Source organism: Macrobrachium nipponense, chromosome 27 (genome assembly GCF_015104395.2).
Source record: "Macrobrachium nipponense isolate FS-2020 chromosome 27, ASM1510439v2, whole genome shotgun sequence".
NCBI classification, from domain to species: domain Eukaryota; kingdom Metazoa; phylum Arthropoda; class Malacostraca; order Decapoda; family Palaemonidae; genus Macrobrachium; species Macrobrachium nipponense.
Window position 1 is genome coordinate 19,470,833 of NC_087216.1, and position 19,481 is coordinate 19,490,313.

The 19,481-nt window shown below is 34.9% G+C and overlaps 1 protein-coding gene across 5 annotated transcripts in view; it reads right to left on the reverse strand.

Moving 5' to 3' along the window:
- The window catches only part of LOC135200888 (uncharacterized), a 1,536,981-nt gene that overhangs the window by 17,210 nt on the left and 1,500,290 nt on the right, over window positions 1-19,481 (reverse strand). For all 5 annotated transcript variants that reach the window (XM_064229627.1, XM_064229624.1, XM_064229626.1 and 2 more), the window contains 4 exons: window positions 16,472-17,942; window positions 11,499-12,077; window positions 9,631-9,738; window positions 2,072-2,206 (listed from right to left, as the gene is read on the reverse strand). In XM_064229627.1, coding sequence (XP_064085697.1) covers window positions 2,072-2,206; window positions 9,631-9,738; window positions 11,499-12,077; window positions 16,472-17,942 — 2,293 coding nt within the window. The remainder of the gene's footprint in view (window positions 1-2,071; window positions 2,207-9,630; window positions 9,739-11,498; window positions 12,078-16,471; window positions 17,943-19,481) is intronic.

Genomic DNA, 19,481 nt, shown 5'->3' on the forward strand with positions numbered 1-19,481 from the left:
TTTTTTACCATTGTATCTTGTTACTTTACATTGGTTATTAAAACTTAATTTTAAGAGAACATTTAATTTTTATTTTTCCTTGTATCTTTTGATTTTGTATCTCCCAAGCTTGTATGGCCATTCTCTGATACTATTGCACCGGCCGACACAGGTCGAGCCCAGAAAAGGGATTTTGACAAAGGAAAAATCTATTTCTTGGGGAAGACCTGTGTCGCCCGGTGAACCCATCCCTCTCTTTTCCTGGTCCCCACCCTGTAGCCAGCCCAAGCTTGGGTGCGTAATCCAGGAATGAAGCCCTCGGGCGTGAGTTGTAGTAGTAGCGAGTGGAAGGTAGATGTTGTAGTCCTTGTAACGGCACCTGCCTAGAGAGGGACTTTGAAGGGAATCTTCGAATTGGCAGAAAACCTGTGGTAGTGGCTTCCACTCACCCCTGTGGTTATACCGACGCCCTATGGGTGATTGAGCTGAGGGTAGTAACTTCAGCATTCCATTTAGCTTTTTTCTCTGGTATATTTAGCATCTATTTATACCTAGAAATGTGTGCTACAGGAGCATTTCACCGGGCGACACAGGTCTTCCCCCAGAAATAGATTTTTCCTTTTGTCAAAATCCCTTTTTTAAAACTTACACTGTAGATGTTTCAAAATAATATGATATTCTGTATAGGTTCATCACACTCAAAAAAAAGTTGGCAGGACCGTAGAAAATAACTATAGTATGTACTACAGTACCAGTAATACAATAGGAGGAGTACTAAAATTATTGAATATTTTAACTAAAGAAATCATGTTACAGTCCTTGAAAAATAATGAAATTCAAACCAAAGCACAGTCTAACATGAAACTCCAATGACAACATGGGAAAGAATAGAATTTATAACCTTTTAGCATGACATTCAATATCAAAAAAATTCTGCAGAAGTCCTGCTTGTTTCAGGGGGATGTGAGAGAATTCTTACTTGTTTCAAGGATACTGATTGAGAAATTACTTATTTCAAGGATACCGATTGAGAAATCTTACCTTATCACTTCCAAGGAAGACTGTACGCAAGATTTACATTTGCCCTTATATGTTTACTACCAAGTAATTTGGGTTTGAAAAGATAAGGCTCTAATGGTATAAAAGCACTACAGTATGTGGTATTTCCTAGCCAATGGTGATGTTATAAAATGTTTCAGCACTTTCATTCAGCTCATAGAGTAAGGAAGCTAGGTTAGTTATTTCCTCAAAGAAGGGTATTTGAGGATATTCTCTTATACATGTTGGCATGAAATGTTCCTTTTATTACGCATCCCTTCTCCTGATGAACAGAAATACATTTATTGTGTCAGTGTACACAGGATAAAACTGATACTATTAGATAAAAATGAAATTTCACTAACACATTCAAACTCAAGAAAAAAGGTGGGTTGCCTCAAGCCACACCTCATTTTTTATTGGTAAAATGTATTGCACACCTCAAGGTTTGGAAAGCACAGAGAGGTATAAGGTGACTTAGTAGAGAGAAGGAAAGAAAAAGAGGGGCCTTAGATGCTTTCTACAGATACCATCAGAAAGCAAACAGCCTACAAATGGCTTTTAAAAATGGAGGCATCTCTACAATTACTAGGTTAGAAGAGGAAAATAATACTGTCAAGTACTGGAAATTGCTAAGGACATTTTTGGTATAGGATCTTATGGCAGAGGTTGAGAGATGGAAGCAGGCTAGTATTCCATTCCCTAGAAGGAATTATGTTGCACCCTGCATATGTCAACCTTGCAACATATCTTTGCCAAGAGAGAAAGTAGAATACAAGAGTAAAATTCTACAAGTGGAAGATTTGCCAAAGAGTAAGCATGACCAAACTACGGTTTTAGTGAAAAGGATTTTAAAAACAGGGACACTGGATTCCATCCCAGCCAAAACTACTTCAGAAGCACAGTGCAGATAGCAGTGGAAATGGTAGTTAAGTAGTAGTAGTTTAGTGCAAGCTCAGTTTATAGCTTTTACACAGTTATCCAACTCTAATTTATAGTATGAGTATGTACTGCACATATTTTTGGTTTTCAGTTGAATGAAACATCAACTCACCATGAAGAGTGGTTCATCATCGTCAGAACCACTGATGCTAGCTTCTGATGGTGACCTAATAATTGCTGGGGGTCTAGCTGAACCTCCATTTTCAGGACTGGTCTCCCCGCAAATGCCATCGCTCATCGCACTCGCCTTCGCACAAGTCACAGAAGGAGCATCACACGTCACACAGGGTCAAGAATCACGACCAGGACAGCCACAGAAACATGGAGGGCATGTAAAGGTCGGGGCATGCCAGTTTTGGTGGGGTAGAATTGAATAATTCAAATGAAATTAAATGACATAAAATACATAGTGGATATTTCAAAAACATTTTATGCAACTAAAATATGTCAGACAAAAATAAATTCACTCTTTAACATAGATACATGTTAAAATTTTGTCATATGTGTACCATTTCATATAAACCCATTTGTTCAGAAAAACTTACATTTTACATTTACTGACACATGGGCACAAGTAGTGGAAATACGCTGTGCACTATAGTTTTCAGCCAAACAATTTCACACCTTAAGGCTTCACTTAGAACCCAAGCCCTTTCAAAATAATTATTGGGCATCTGCAGATTACCATACGTATAGGTATGCTTAACTGGTTATCATACATATTACTAAATGTATATAGTTTACTTACTATAAAATACTGAATTATGATCTCTGATTCTTGTATAAGTTGAAACCTAAGAACTGTTACTGCAATTGTAACTGTTCATCTACTACTGGTAAGCACAAATGATATACTAGCAGTTCAGCTAAGAATCTGCGAATAGACCATGAAAGTTTTTTTATAAAGGAATTATTAGCCATTTTCAGTTTAGAATTATATTTTTAAGCTGCCACTGTATCTATAACTGAATTGTCCAATAAATTGCTACTAATTTGAAAAACGTAATGCAGCACCCAATAAATCTTTAACAATACATATAAAATATTGGTAAGTTAATTTTATATATAATTCACATATGTACGTAAGTTTTGAATTAAAGTTCACTTAAAAATCACAGTGCTTGTCTGTCTTGGGCTGGTTTCCAAATCTCACTAGTAAATCCATATACTTACAGTATTATTCATATTATTTGTAAAATTTATGTATGTTAAAAATAGGAGGTTCTGCCCATCTACATACAAAACCTAATTACACACTATGATGTAATACAAAACCAATTTAGGGGACTGAATTTCTTGGCAGATGGCAGCACAAAATATAATAATTTTTTTATAATACAAAATCCAGAGAAAGACATTTTCTTAAAAATTTTCACAGAATGGTATGCCAGTGCAATGTACTATGGAAGAAAACTTGAAGAATAGGTGAAGAAGGCTTTTACTGTTGAATTTGAGATTTTAACATAGTGAAAACTGTAACCATAAAGACTTAAAATGTTTTATTTGAAACTTTGTAACATGAATTAAAGGCAAAAATGGGTAAAAGTAAGTAAAGAGGTATTTCAGAATTAATTACTAAACACAAGAACTACTGTACTTTGTACATGCACTCCGAGATTTCCCAAAGTTTAATCTGGGAAAACCTCATAACCAATAGTGATTGATGTAGCAACGTCATAACCAGAGTAATTTTTTGTTAATACAACTAGGGGGGAGTAAACAACTGAACTCTGGAACAAGAGCCTGATAAAATTATTTGCCAGGATTATAAACTCACATTACCATGATCAGGCTGGTAAAGAGGTTAGTGCCTTGACATTCTACTCAGATGTTGAGAGTTCACACTTTCCATAGGGCTAAAAAAAAAAAAATAATAATAATAACTGGCTCCGCATCATGGTCAATTACTATTGCAGTGTGTTGCCTGTGCTGGGGTTAGGGTTAGGACAACACTTGGCAACATTTGCAGAGTAGTATCTTAAAGATGATGGAAGAATTGAAACAGCCACTTTAACTTTTAATACTTATTGTTTAGTACCTAATACAAGTTTGATTTTTTCGTTAGTCTATTAAGCACTGGATCTGAACAAGAGGATAAATTATATGTGGCTACATAGCCTTGGTTGAAAGGTGACATAAAGTTACCTTGCATTGCAGTTACCTTCTGTATAGGTCAATATTTTGCAAGGTGAATATGCTGTAAGCCCCCTTGCTATGCAACAGCTCCACTGACTTTTGGAAGACTTAGTCAAAATATAAGTGACCTCTCCTGTTCAAAAGTCACAGTTGTGGATACAATATTTACTTTGCTGCAGAATACTTCATGTAAAGGGGGATTTTATAGCTCTTGGCAACTACCAATCTCAAAGATCTTGCTTAAGTTTGCTTGCCAAATGTCTCAAAACTGTCATCAATTTGGAAGAGGCCCAATAACAATAATCTCATCCTCCAAGGGCAAAAACATTGCACAAATACCATGAGGTGAAGCCTGGTAAAGCCATTTTTTTAACCATTAAACCTACTGTATAAGGCACAAGCTTTATTCCAGAAGCCTAATGCAATGCTGTAACAACTATGAAAGAAACACATCTGAGGAAGAGTGAAAGAAACACATCTGAGGAAGAGTGTCTTATGTTCTCAAAAAGTTTCTCATACATCATGTGAGAAAGTTATGATAATGTCACCAATATTGATGTGCAAGAAAGCCTCTTATGGAATTATACTTGAGGCAAACATCAAGTAGGCACAAAATGTAACACTGACTAACACATCAGAGAATAAAATAAAAGTTTCTCGTTTTGGAGGGATCAGTTAAGCTGTGCTTTTGCAATGTGGAAGATGTGTGCAAATCCCATTAGTGAGCAGAAATTCAATTCTTTTATTTAATTTTCACTTATAGCTTTAATATAGTATAGTATTGTATATTATGTAGTAGTAAAGTAATTATAATGTCATCAACACTGATGTGCAAGAGAACCTCCAGTGGAAGTATACTTGAAGTAATCAACAGGTGGGCACATACATTCACCTAGATTAAGAGCCCATGCCAGCACAAGGCTGGCTTAACATAAAACATAAGAACAAAAGTGAAGTTAATTCGAACAAAACGCATTAATTTTTAACTGCTGGAAAGAAAAAACAAAATACTTTTACCTAGTCTTTCATCCCTTCCAGCTTAAGATAAATGTTTTACTGTTGCCACAGAAAAATTCAGAAAGGGAATTTGAGTAATCAATGTAGCTTTCCTTAAAAGCCATTAAATAACTGTCGCTAAAACTTTGGCTTCTACAAATTTCTCTACCTTTGGTCTAACTCCAGTGTGTCATGGATGAGTAGCTTGACAAAATCCAAAACTGGTGCCCTTTCATGATCAAAGGACACTCATATAGCCACCTGCTGGTTTTCTGGTGACACCCTTAAACCTGAACTAAAGCAGCAGAACTCATCTATCCCATTTTGGGTCTTGCATAAAAAAAACTGACAATGAGATGAAATTTTGATGACGAATCTATGTCCGAACTCCCAGATATAAATTTCATCCTCAAGGTGTATCTTGCTTTATGTAACTGCAAATTAAATGAACCATGTCAAGTCCACCCTGTTTCACAAGGTACTGAATGCAGAAAATAGCAGTGCTACAGGATTATCATATAAAAGGTGAATCCACAAAACTCAAAGAAAGAAAGAAGTCAAGTTTCCAAGAGGATACACAGAATATATGACTTCCTCAAGTAAATGACTTATTTCTAAAAATATACATATGGTGTAGCTGTACTTGACTTTCAGAAGTCACTAAGGAATGTCTTTCCAGCATCAGTTGAACTATTTTAGTAATTCACTACTTACATCACAAAGTATGCTCCTCATGACAATTTGTTTTAGCAGCATTTTAGCAGAAAATACAGACAAAAACTACCATTATACTGTACAGTATTTACATACACAGACATCAACAACAATACATACATTAATACGTACATACTTAAATAGCAAAATACTGAAATCACATAAGATTCATATTTACATTTCATCTCGACTGTAATTTAATTAGAATGTTGAAACCCTCTCAAACTACTACAACCAATAGCATTGAAATATACTACTATAGTATTGGAGATCAGATTCAAGGGATGTTGCTTCAATAAGAAACTGGTAGCACAAACTACACTACAGTATTTGTATTTCAGTACTTACTGTATACAATCATACATTACAGTAAATTGCATAAAAAGAATTCTGAAGTCCTAAAGACATATTACAGTATTGCTTGATTTTCAAAGTACTGTATTGTACAAATTTTAAGGCAGTAAACTTAGCTGACGGAGAACTCGTGTAGCAGAATAATTTAGATTATGAGTATCAAAGGGATTAGAAGGAAATTTAAAGATAGGAGGAAATAAAGTTTCAAAAGAAACTTAGAATCTTCCAAAGTTCATTGAAGCCATATGTCTCTTGCACTCATGTTCTTTAGAAGAATAATGAACTTTGTGTGCATTCAAAATACATGGCATAGGAGAACACTGGATAGGGTCTTACAGTCATATCCTTTTAAATGTCATTGCTACCTTGTTTGACATTTGGGTTCAAACTAGCCTTAAAGAATAACAATGTTTATGGATCCCATTAATTTCTAAATTATCCACCAGGCCAGTATTCTAAGACTGAACGAGAGTATTTGACATCCTTTTAAGCACCATTAATTCAAACCACAGTATTTTCACTTAACACTTTAGATCAATGACTATTTCTTTAATCAAAGGTTGGGACATAAAATTCTAGATGAGCAAGCTGATAAACAATTTGAAAAGGACATGAGTAATTTGGTCGAAGCAGCTAACATTGACCTAAAAAATCTAAATACTTTATACTTGAAAAATGTACCGCGTCAAGTTGCAGAATGTAGCATTAGTAAAGAAAGAAAAGTACTACAAGAAGTAATCCAGCAATTATTGCCATTTCATAATTTGATCAATCTGTGAAGCAAACAGTAAATGGTCCGTAAAGCTTCAGAGATTGACCTCTGCTTGGATTCTACATAATGGAAAACCACTGCCTTCACAATTATCCAATTCAATTTTTTTTATTCTGTTTATGAGGAAAAATTATGACTACATGCTGAAGAAGTAACAGAAGATGGGTAAAGGTTAGTTAGAAAGGCAACCAGTCCACTGTTCCTTAATCTTATACAGTATAAGGGAACATTACTAATATGCAGTACAAACCTGGTACAGAAAGAAACATTCTAAAATGCCTCTCCTACACATTCATAAGTTTCTCACATTTCTCTCTGTCATCTGAGAACTTTAATATTCCAATTTACAGTGATAATAAACAATCCTTATGCTTTGACATAAGGAACACCATTACTGCTATCTGAAGGTTTGCAAAAGATATAAGGGAAACAAAGTAAAAGGACAGTAGTTGTTGAGCAAGAAATACACAAGGTTATAGTATATATACGTATTCACAAAATAGCTGTGACTATGATTCCACGTGTACACCATCCTTTAAAAGAATTGAGTCAGGCCACACTTCTGAACTGGATTTCAAGCAAGTTCAGTTTAGATTTCATACCTATCAAAAGGATAGACTGATTTTGAATACAACCTGAAACTGATAATGCTTCCTACAATGCTGTACTGCTCATTCGTATTGGAATGCAATATGCAGTTCAGGCTAAAGGCCAAGCACTGAGGCCTACAAGGTCATTCAGCACTGGAAAGGAAATATGAGAGTAGGTAGTTTGAAAGCGCCTCAGTGGCGTGGTTGGTATGGTGTTTGCGTCCCACCTCGGTGGTCGCGGGTTCGATTCTTGGCCATTCCATTGAGGAGTGAGAGATGTGTATTTATGGTGATAGAAGTTCACTCTTGACGTGGTTCAGAAGTCACGTAAAGCTGTTGGTCCCGTTGCTGAATAACCACTGGTTCTGGTTCCATGCAACGTAAAAACACCTTACAAACAAACAAAGTAGTTTGAAAGGTGTAACAGGAGGAAAACCTCACTCTTGCACTTTGAAATAATTGTTAGGAGAGGGTAGATAGCTAGATAGAAACAACCTTTACTAATACCTACAGTGCATTCCGTGAGGTGCACTGAAGGCACTAAGCCCCTTCTAGTGGGCTCATTTGTATTCAAATTATGAAAGCAATCGTAATTCTTTGCTCTTCTGGTTAGGGTAAAATCAAATGAGAATAACCTAATGGCCACTGCCTTTTCTTCTTTCATTCTGAATGGGATTTCAGATTATACTATGAAAAACCCTATCAATCTAAATAACTCTGATAACAGGTAATGGTACAATCAGGCAATAAAGGGGAAGTGTATGCAGTATTTCACTTTTCTACTACAGTACTGCATGCATAAACAAGCAGAACTGGAAAAAGCAGTTTTGCAAATCACTAATAAACCACTCTACAAGACTAACTTACTACCTGTTGAAATCACACTGGCATGCAGATTCTCCAGTATTTATGGAGAGAATGACAGACATGCATCCCAGAAATCTACAAATCCAAATGACAATATGGTCATGCAAAAATACTTATACCCATATTTATGGATAAAGTAATAATGTCCAATTGAGGTCTGATCTATTTCTTTCTTAAGGAATAGTTGTGTTGAATTCTAGTAATGTTACAATGATGAAAAGATACTAAAAACATGACTAAAAGTAGTTGTTTATCATCTAAATGCACTGGTAAAATTTTGATCAATGTCAGTGTATCCATGAAATGGTACACCACTGACTGTAATAAACTGCCAAAGACAGTGATTATCGAAAATTGAAAAAAATGAAAAAAATATACGTAGTGGAAACATTTAGTCATTAAATCTATAGGTTAAACATAAAAAGGAATGTGTTTTCATTTACACTGATGTCAATTGTGTTAAAATGAAGTAAGAAAAGAGAAAGAGTTGGAAAAAGTGTGGAATGAATGATATAGGTATGCTAATGTACCTAAGATGATTTAGTCTTATTAAGAAACTATAAAATATCTGACAATATATGCAACTGTATCAACTTGGAAAACGATTTTCTTCACCAAATACAAATCAAACAAAAACATCATGCAGGCATTTCCCTTGGACTGACCATGTTCTCCCTTGAATTCAGTGCAAGAAATAGACAAGGTACAAGTAAGATTTGGGTATAGAGAAGAACAAATCTAGATTGAAGTATAAAGGGTTTCCATAGTACTTCACACCAACATTCTCTCCCTCTCATAAAGCACCAAAATTGATCAGATTAAGCATAAGTATAGGAAAGCGGCGCTGTTACAAACAAAACACATTTGTCAAGGTGCTGACACTTCTTGTATTTATTATACAAATTACTGCACTAATCAGGATCCCCTAAAACATTGCATGAAGAGAGGCTGGATTTAAATAACGTGTATAATAACCGTCATGGTTTACGTAATCACTGGCATACTTCTATTTGAAGTGAGCCATGTTTTAAGGCTAGAAATAAAAAAAAATGTAGGAAGAAGCTGGACTGCTGCTTTTACTTCTCTGTGTGTAAGCTAACCTTTCATATAGTAAAGTATTACATATGGAGTAATAATTATCTATACTACTTATCCTACAACACTTAGCTTTTCAGATTTACAAAGAACATCAATGACCATTTACATTGCTTCTGCAATGTTTTATTTTCCTCAGATACCCACCTGCAGTCTGGATATAGTGTGCGTAAGATGTCTTATGGTTGCGTCCCTATCAGCCAACTGTTGCTGTAGTTCTTTTACTCTTGCAACCCACGCAACCTCCACATCATCCTGGGTGTTAATGAAGGGGGAAAAATTGATTCAGTAGCTGTCACTAACTGAAATAACAACTCCTAAGCCATACCATTACCTAATGGCAACAAAAGAAGCTTTAAGTAAATACACTATATACATGGCTTTATATTATGAAAAGAGTAAAATATGGATAATTCATTATCATAAGCTATGAACATAGTCTAAAAATGTCTAAAAAGGAAAACTCTCAGGCAAGCTCTAAAGCTGAACACTATAGCAAAAGTTGGTAAAATTCAAGGAATCAAAAACATTTATGCATGCAAGATATATGGCAGTCTTATGTCAAATTTATTAACACACTGGAATTAAAAAAAAGCAATTTTATATGCATGAAAATAAAGCTCAAATTTAGAGGTAAATAAAAATAGAGGATCTTAAGCTGGTATATGGAAAGGTCTCTTTATTTGATTGATGTGTTTAGTGGTATCCGGAATCAGAAGAGAACTAGCCTTTACCGCCTGTTTTTGTTTCAAATTCATCCTCCTTGTCACTAATCCCAAGTAACTTACTATATCAGGCTATGGCTTACTTCTTTCAGCTCAACTGAATCTATTTTTTATTTGAAGAGAGATTTCTTCCAGTCATGCAGTCTGTAATATGAACCTTAAAATGGAAAAGAAACAATAGCACAAGGTAGGGCATAATGTACTGACAGTAGTAACTTTACTTTTTACAGTTCTTTTAGTAACTGTCAAAGATAAGGCATATACATTTTGAAAACGTTTGAGGGAATAAACTGCAAGACAATTGAAATTTGTATGTAATAGTACTCATTTCTGATTACGTATTATATAATTCATAAAATTCACCCCAAAAATGAAACCAAGCTCTATGACAGGAAACTGTTTAGTTATCCTTTCTATTACAAGTTTTAGAAGACAAAACCTTGTGGCATAAACTTTTCACTGCATTCGCAGGCTACGTCAAGTTTCTTCCTCCTTGCTAGGCTTAGTGCGTCTGCAATTTATACCTAAAATTCAAGGTGCAACCAAGATTTCAAAAAATACCCTAATGCACGTGAATTTGATTTTGTTTTGAGATACTTGTTGTACGTAGTCTTCATGCAAACATCATCACCTAAATTATGCTATACTAAGTCAAAATTCTGAGGCACGGTATCGTATCTGTATTCAAATGAAAGTGTTAGTGCATTCAAATCACCATGAACAAAAGATTTAACTGATATAAAGCTTCATTCCTCACATTTAAGGGACAGAATAACCTTAAAGTGCACTGTTTTAACACTGAAACCTTTCTATGACTAACAACTGCCTAAACAGAGTTCCATCAATGAACTAGTAATCATAAGGGAAAGGACTTAACTAGAGATTATAGCCTTAAAATGAGTGCACAGCACTTTGTGCTATACGATAGCAGCTGAAAAAAATGATAACTGATACCTTCTGATTTTCATTCATGAAGCATTTAAACAATGCTTTGGTTCATAAAATGTGATTTCTTTTACCTCTCACTAAATTTACATTTAGTGAGCACAATACAAAAAGTTACAGTAACAAGCCTCAACCTAATATGTCTTTTTGTACATCATTAGTTTACAGAATATATGTGCCTCAGTTTTCCTTGCTGTCAGTCTGTAAGTTTGTGTGAGTTGAGTGAGATGATGATGATAATTACGTAAAAAAAGTCACAACTAAGTGCTACATAAATAAAGATGTGCAAACTTCTTCTTGTAGTCTTCCATTATCATGAGTCAGGGTTTTCATAACATAACTCACCATTTTATCTCTGAGAATTTTTCTAACCCCTAAGACCAGATCTTGTGTCTGTGGGTCTGCTGTTCCATCCAATCCTATGCTACCCAGCTTCACCATCAACTTACTGACACCATCAGTAGTATTGCAACTATCGTTGGGCTTTCCCTTGAGAGAAGTTGGTGGCTGTACAATGGTAGGGATAACTGGAACAGACGAGGACTCGACCTGTGACTGTGATGAGGATGAAGATGATGAGTTCTTAAGCTCGTCCAAAAGAGCTGGTGGAGGAGGAGAAGAAAGGGTTTTTCGCTGGAAAGATACGGATTTGCTGAACTTTGACCTCCTAGCAACAAAACCCTCCACAGTCGGCGCTTTCATGAGTTTTCTCAAGTCAGCACCATCTGGGGGCAAAAGGTTCCCTTTGGAATCTTCTCTGGACATGCGCTTGAGAATACTTTTCAAAGTCTTTCTCTCAGGGGTCTCAGTGCTTTCCGGGGAAGATAAAGGCGGAGACACGTCTTCACTAGGTACCTGATTTTGAGACGACGAAAAATGGCTGTTTGATTTCGATGATGTAAAACACGGGAGATGACTAGCAATCTTGAATGTAAAAGATGATGGAAAGTATATTAAGATATGGTCAAAAATTAAATCACATAAATACAAAGTATGAACTGGCATTCTTATTTAAACAAAATTCATGTGGGGTTTTCCATAGTTGTGCTAAGCAGGAGAGTTACTAGCTACTTTCAGGTCCATACATTCCCTCCAATATATTGGGATATAGGATTTTTTAAGGGTGCTGCTGAAAGAAGCTGGTACTAGATCAACCTGCAATGCTCATCAATGTACAGACATCTAATAAAAAGACAATTAAGCATGAAGAAAGAGGAATAAAAACAGACCGAGTAGACATGAAAAACTTCACCACACCTTTTGTTCAAATAAAGAATTAGTCACACATACTAATAAATCATCAAAAATATCTTGGACACTGGGGAAAAAATTTCTGATTCATTTCCCAAAAGACATTGAGCATCAATCCTCTGAGAATGATTCAACAACCTCATTCTAACAACCAGTAGGTGAATGTTTGTTTCCAGGGACACCATTTCATATCACATTTTAAATTAATGGTATGAATGGCCAAAAATTAGGAGCCATGTGTATCTGTTGTGGAATTATTAATTAATGTACTGAATGTCATCACCATCAGTAACAATTCCGTCATTAATTACAGGTCATACAAATTCAATAACAGCAATAATTCCTAAGAGAATGGATTAGCAAGTACTAAATGAACACAAAAGCAATAAATACAAATTTCAACCAAGCAATATTTTTAAATACTTCAACTTGAGAGGTTTATGTATTTGGGTTACAATTACAGGCTCTTCAAATGAATAACAGCGTGTCTTCCATATGGTCAGCTTCATCTAACTGTTGCACAAGAGGGACATTTGAACAGTAATGGCCAAACGATTGACAGTCAGAGATATGTTACATTAATTATTCTATTTTTTCTGCTTGTAACACCTATCAACATGCATAAAAGCTGTCACCACTGAGCTTTCTTTTTTAGTGGGATATAAATTTGAACTTATATGGAAGTTACACACTTTAAAGGCAAATATACGGAAAATCATTCTCTGATGAAAGATGGTCAACTCTCTTCTTCATAATGAAAGATAATGAAAAGTAGAAAGAAGGGGGAAAACATTTACAAAATGACAAAGCAAATATTTTCAGAATGGAAATACGAATAAAGGAAAGGGCGAGGGCACTCTTTAACAAATTAATAGTTAATTTGGTAAGAAGTCCATGCTACAGTATTATCAAATGAGCAAATCACATGCCAGTCTTACCTTCAATTATACAGCATTACAAGGTAAAGTTCTTACATTAATTGACAAACAAATTTTTTCAATTTGAAATATGAAATTGATTGACATTTCCCATATGAAATGGTGGTCTGTTAATAGACAGCAAATCCGAAATTCAAGCATATCAGATACAAAGGATTCAGTAGTCTATCCTTTCATTGCAATACTGGTGAGTTGCAATGCTATATGAGTATTAAGAATACTATAAACTGATTTCTACTCACTACACTATAGCTCAACTAATTTAACAGTATAATTTTATGCATATACAGACTATATAGTTAACTTTTAAACTATTAAGACATCCACATCAACAACATTCAGTTTCCTTAGACTGACAAGACACCTGCATGATCTCATACAAATGTTGTTTTTAATACTGTACAGAACTAAAAGATAAACATGTAGGTTTTTCTTAATAGAAATTTTAAGAAAGGTCATTGCAGAAGAGCTTTTGGGTAAATTTGGATTATCACAGCATAACAACCTAGTTTTCATCTTGTCAATGAAAGTTTCAAGTAACCAATGTGTTGAAGGGAACAAGAATAAGAATACTGTGCTTCTTTTGGTAAACAATAAATCTATTGCAAAGTAAAGTAAATTTTTCACTTTCATGTTGAACAAATAAATAGAGATATACCAAATGTTAAAATAATCTTTTATAACTCTGCCTTCCTTCTGAAGTTAAAAAAGATGCTACTCAAAAGTAAACCTTTTTAACACTTCAAGAAATATACAACTGACAAAATAACCAAAGTTGCTGAACATTGTTGAACATCATTAATGTTTTTTGTTCCAATAAACCCGAAAAAGAGTAGAATATTCATTCTTTATTAATTAATCTTTAAACAACTTTTTCAACAGAAACTTTGACTGAAATTCTTTATAGCGTTTCTGTCACTATTGCCCAAGTTATTTTTCTTGATCTGAAATCTCTGCTAGTCTGTAAACTTGTAACAGGTGCTGTTGCTTTGATAAAATTTAATGCTAATGCAAAGCAAGGAAAATGAGGTGCTACATATAATAGGCAGCTTTACATCACTGGATTATTGTAAGAAATTAACTAAGCTTCAGTTCAATAAGCAGTCTTGGATTTGCACCTAGTATCAGCTGAATTCAAGAGAGGCTGGAGAGTTATTTTCCAAATCTATCAGGTAAATTAAATAAATTAGAGCCATAATTAAGAGTAAAGATACATAAGAAATAACTTTATACATTTTTTGTCAATCTGTATATTATATATAATCCTAATTACTATCTACTGTAGCATCATCTACCAATAGGATGTATGAGTGCATATACTATATATATAAACAAATTTACAGGTTTGTGTATATCATATATGTATATGTTAGCATTTGTCTAAGTGCGCTTCTGGTTTAAGATACTGAACTGTTAAAAAGGCACTTTTTCCTTGCCTTAAAAGTCTTGAAGGAAGACAATGGCACTCAGGGGAATGCATTTATGGGTCTATGTATATATAAATAAGACTGCAGCTTAGTGCCTTGCCTATTGAATCAAGTTAGAGATAGGAAGCTAAAGAAAATAGAAACTGCTTGTCAACTAATGGTGTTCAAGCCTGTCAATAATTAGCACACGATATCTAGCTCTTGTCATAATTCTTAACAAGAAGGTCACCATCAAGCTCTGAGACTATCTGAACAAACTTTTATGCAGACTTTTTGTAATGTCTTAATACTAATAAAAAATGTGACAATTTTTTTTATTGGTATTCTATTTGCCGTGTAACTGTACACATCCTGCTTTTTATCTACTTATGATATGGGCACAAGTATGGGTAGGAATACTTCAAGAAAAGGACTCAGTTAAGGCATGGTTGGAAAATCTGGAAACCCTTGCTATTCAAATAATAAACAAAATGTGGGAACTCTTAATATTAAAAAACTGCCTTGGGATGACCCTTCCGATATTAAGTTTTGGCTTTGGCATTCCAAACACTTCATCAACTTCACCATTGCATTAATCAAACAAGAACCTTAATACGGACCCAGTTGGGGAGTTTGACAAACTAGATACGTAACTGCATACAACAAACCAATGGTACATACAGCTTTGTTTAAAGTGATGGCTTGGGATGACAAGATGTCATTTGCCAGACTAAATTATTAAAAATTTCAATTACACTTATTGTAAAACGTTTTCAGGAAATGGCAATAAGGCATTTAGTACTGTAGTCAAGGTAACCAATTTCTACTTCTGGTTGTTAGAAATAACGTGCTTTACCTTAGCAATCAGCCATAAACACCCAAGTATGGACTCAGGAAGCATATGGAACTTGGTTAATTTGAAAAAATCTGACATTAAATGTCACTTAGTTAGAGAGAAGGAAAAGGAGGAAGTTGGTAGAGAGAGGTCAATAAACAATCTGTATTGCTAGGGGAGAAATGGACAACAGCTACAGCACACCCATAGAATCTTGTATTCCTGACCAAATGAAACAGTGAAGGAATAAATGGTCAAGCTAACAGCCCTTCACAGATTACATATTACTGGAAAGTACAGTCTCAGCACCCAAAGCCTAAGAGCAGTTTCCTTCTGTTAAGAACCTAGTTTAAGCCTTCTGTTGATGACTGTAGCAAATAAAAAAAAAAAAGTTTTCATAAAAATTATTTTAAAAACTTTCTGTGCTTGAACAATGACACTAAAGGTTACCATGGGAAGCATCATGAATACTGCATATGTTCACACTGTATTTGCCTTAACTTCCAGCATTCAATATTTATTTTTCAATTATAAATTGAAAATATAGATATTTATTTTTAAGGATACCAGTACCTTCCTTTAAGACTCAAATGACAAGTAAAATTCTGCCTATACTAGTTGACCTGAAACGATTTCAAACAATTCACAGCTAAAACCATAGCAACATGTGTATAAAGGAAATTATCCATATAGAAATGGTGTGTGTATGTATGTATCATGTATGTATATATATGTAAGTATATATATATATATATATATATATATATATATATATATATATATATATAATATATATATATATGTGTGTGTGTGTGTGTGTGTGTGTCTGTGTCGTGTGTGTGTGTGTGTATAAATCTCACTAAACTCTAAAAAGTATAACTTCCTTACTTTCAATGAATCTATTTTCTTGTGTTGAATTGTGGGTACATTTATTGAAGGCTGTCTTCTGGCTTCTACTGGTGAACTATCTTTTTTCTCACTTGATCCTCGTCTTAAAAGCCCTTCCTCACTTTCAGGTTTAGACGTTTTATCTATACTTTTTCTCCTACCCTCTTCAATTTCCTGTTTGCTTACTATTTGCTTTGAATCACTGACAGGAGACACTTCATTTTCACTCTGACTCTCCCCACCTTTCTTATCCTCGGAACTTTGTTTGCCCTCTTCACTTTCACTCTCTTTTGAGCGTTCAACAACTTTTTTCACTTCCTCCGAAGGTTTGATATTCAAATCACTTTCATCTGTACTTCTAATTAAACCCTCATCCATAGCTCTCTTAAAACTATCACTTCGATTTATTTTGTCTTTAGTCGTTGTAAATTGTAACTTGAGAACCTCCGTGGCAGGCTTCTCTATCACAGGTGAAATGGGTTTTTCTTTTGGTGCTGTATTGAGTTTCTTTGAGAGCAGTTTACCAAAAGCTTTTTCTAATGCGTCTCCTCCTTGCACACTGTTACTATTAGCATGAATATCTTTTGCTGCTAAGGAATTATTATTGCCTACTTTATCTACAGCTCCTTCACTGGTAGGTTTCGTATCTAAACCTTTGTTTAAATCGTTAATGGGACTCTTCACTTGGGATTTAGCCTCTGCATCTGCTTTTGCTTTTTTCGCTAGTATACCTGCTAACCCACCTGCTGTAGGAGCTTCTGTCGTTAGTGATGTTGTTGTCAATGTGGCTGACGAGGAGCTTGCTGCAGAAGTTGTAGGTTCTGCTTTTGAAGCAGTCTCTACTGCAGTTGCTGCTGCTGCTGGCACAGCCTGTGGTGGAGGTGGTGCAGATTTCGAAAGAATAGCTGCTCGAAGTTTGTTCTTCATCAGTCCACCTCCAATCTTTGGTTTAACCTCCACTGGCTGTGCAGGCACTTCTTTCGCTTCTTGTGCTTCTGGAGGTTTTGCCGGCTGATCTTTGACAGGTGACACTAACTTTTTAGGTGGTTCTTCGGCTTTACCTTTATCTTCTTCCTTACCCTTTTCTTTTTCTCCTTGCTCTTTTTCTTCTCTCTCCATCCTCTCCTTCTCTTCCTTTGCTTTCAAGAGTCTTAGCCGAGCAAAGAGGGGCAAACCAGCACCGATAACTTCCGGTTCTTCTTCAACAGGAGGAGCAGGCTCTTGTTGCTTTGCCTCCTCCTCTTTGATTCTCTGCCTTTCTCTTTCTTCCTTATCTTCCTTCTCCTTGAGGAGTTTCAACCTTTGCAGCAGAGGTAACCCTGCTCCCAGAACTCCTTGCTCCTCATTGGACGATGTTCTGCCAGGGCTGACCACCTGGTTTGTTTCATCGCTGGTTACGTGGCCCATTCTCTTCAAGACCCCACGAGCGCCACCTCCTGAGGAGTCGCTACCACTTCGACCACTGATTTTCCTGAAATAATGTAATTGGTGAGGAAATTTACATATTGTTTCATGCTGAATAAGAGTCTAGATGTCAATGCTACATTTTATATTAAAACATACATTATGGCAACAAAATACATACCATTGTCACTCCACTTGGTATCCTGGTATCAGATCACATATTACAGATCTCAAACCAGTCCCATGAGGATCATTAAAATGATATTCAATTTATAAAATGTAACAAGAAAATGCTCCATAAGGTATTAGAAAGAAAAACCCCACAAGAAAAATACGAATAATTTTACCTATTGTTTGATCAACACTGTAAAAACCCCTTATTCACAAAAAAAGCATATTCAAAGGAAAATTTTAAAATGACTACATAAAAGCAATTGTAAGTACGACATGGTAAGTACACACTGCATACTATAGTTAAGTGAATATGTTAATAGTGAACACGTTTGTTACTGTTGAAATGTACAATTGCTGATATTTCCTTAAACATACAAACATTTACATCAAATAATTTCAAAGATACAACCAAAAATAAAACAACAATGACGCAAGTTTGTCCCTGTAGCTACTTTTAGGGGACACATTTTTTAAAAGGTAATTTTACAAAATCGAACCTCCCAAGCAGACTTAATCCTCAGACACATCCTATCTTATCATATATTATTAAACAGATTATGGGGTTTGGCTATACACTAGATATGTATGGGGTTTATGAATAGACAAAAGGAATGAATAAACAACTATGGAACTTTAAAGCACAAAAGTGTGCAAGAATACTTTAAAAAACAGGGACAATATTTATATACACGCATACACTGACACAAACTTTTTCATTGTTTCTTATCATTCCAGTCTGAGAAATGACTTGCTTTTATAAGGCACTGTAACTTCCAAACTTTTCTGTCATTAATGTCTAGTCAAGCATATTAATAATAAAAAACACAGTTAAACATCTATAAATAGAAGCTGATATATAAAGCAGATAGCTAAATACATAATGATGTCAATAATATAATTTACGATGGATAAATACACACAACTTGAATGTTTTACAGTATTCAGATACCTGGGCTTTTTGTATTTTTTTGTATCATGAAAACAATATTGCCACTTACTTCCGCTGATCAGATAACTCTTACGACAGCTGATGTTGCTTTTAATAATTTTCTACATTAAGTCTTGAATACCATTTCTAAAAGTTATCAGAATTATCAAATACTATAACAATTCTTGGTGTGATATTCAAATACGTAATCCTAATATAATCACTGGCAGATTGAAAAAGAACAAGTTACACAGGAAATTAACCAAATTGATCGAATCTGTCTAAAATTACTTTCACAAACATGGGCCTTTTATGATGAACACATTTGGCCTTCTCAAGTCAAACTACATAGACCTGACACACAATATAAGCATAATACTAAAGGTAACAAAACCATCATTACTGGGGCCATAAGTATTTGCCTTGTTTATGGCAAAGAGAAAATAAATATGTTAACTTTAATGTACAATGAACACATCTTGAATGTATTCTTATTCAGTTCTT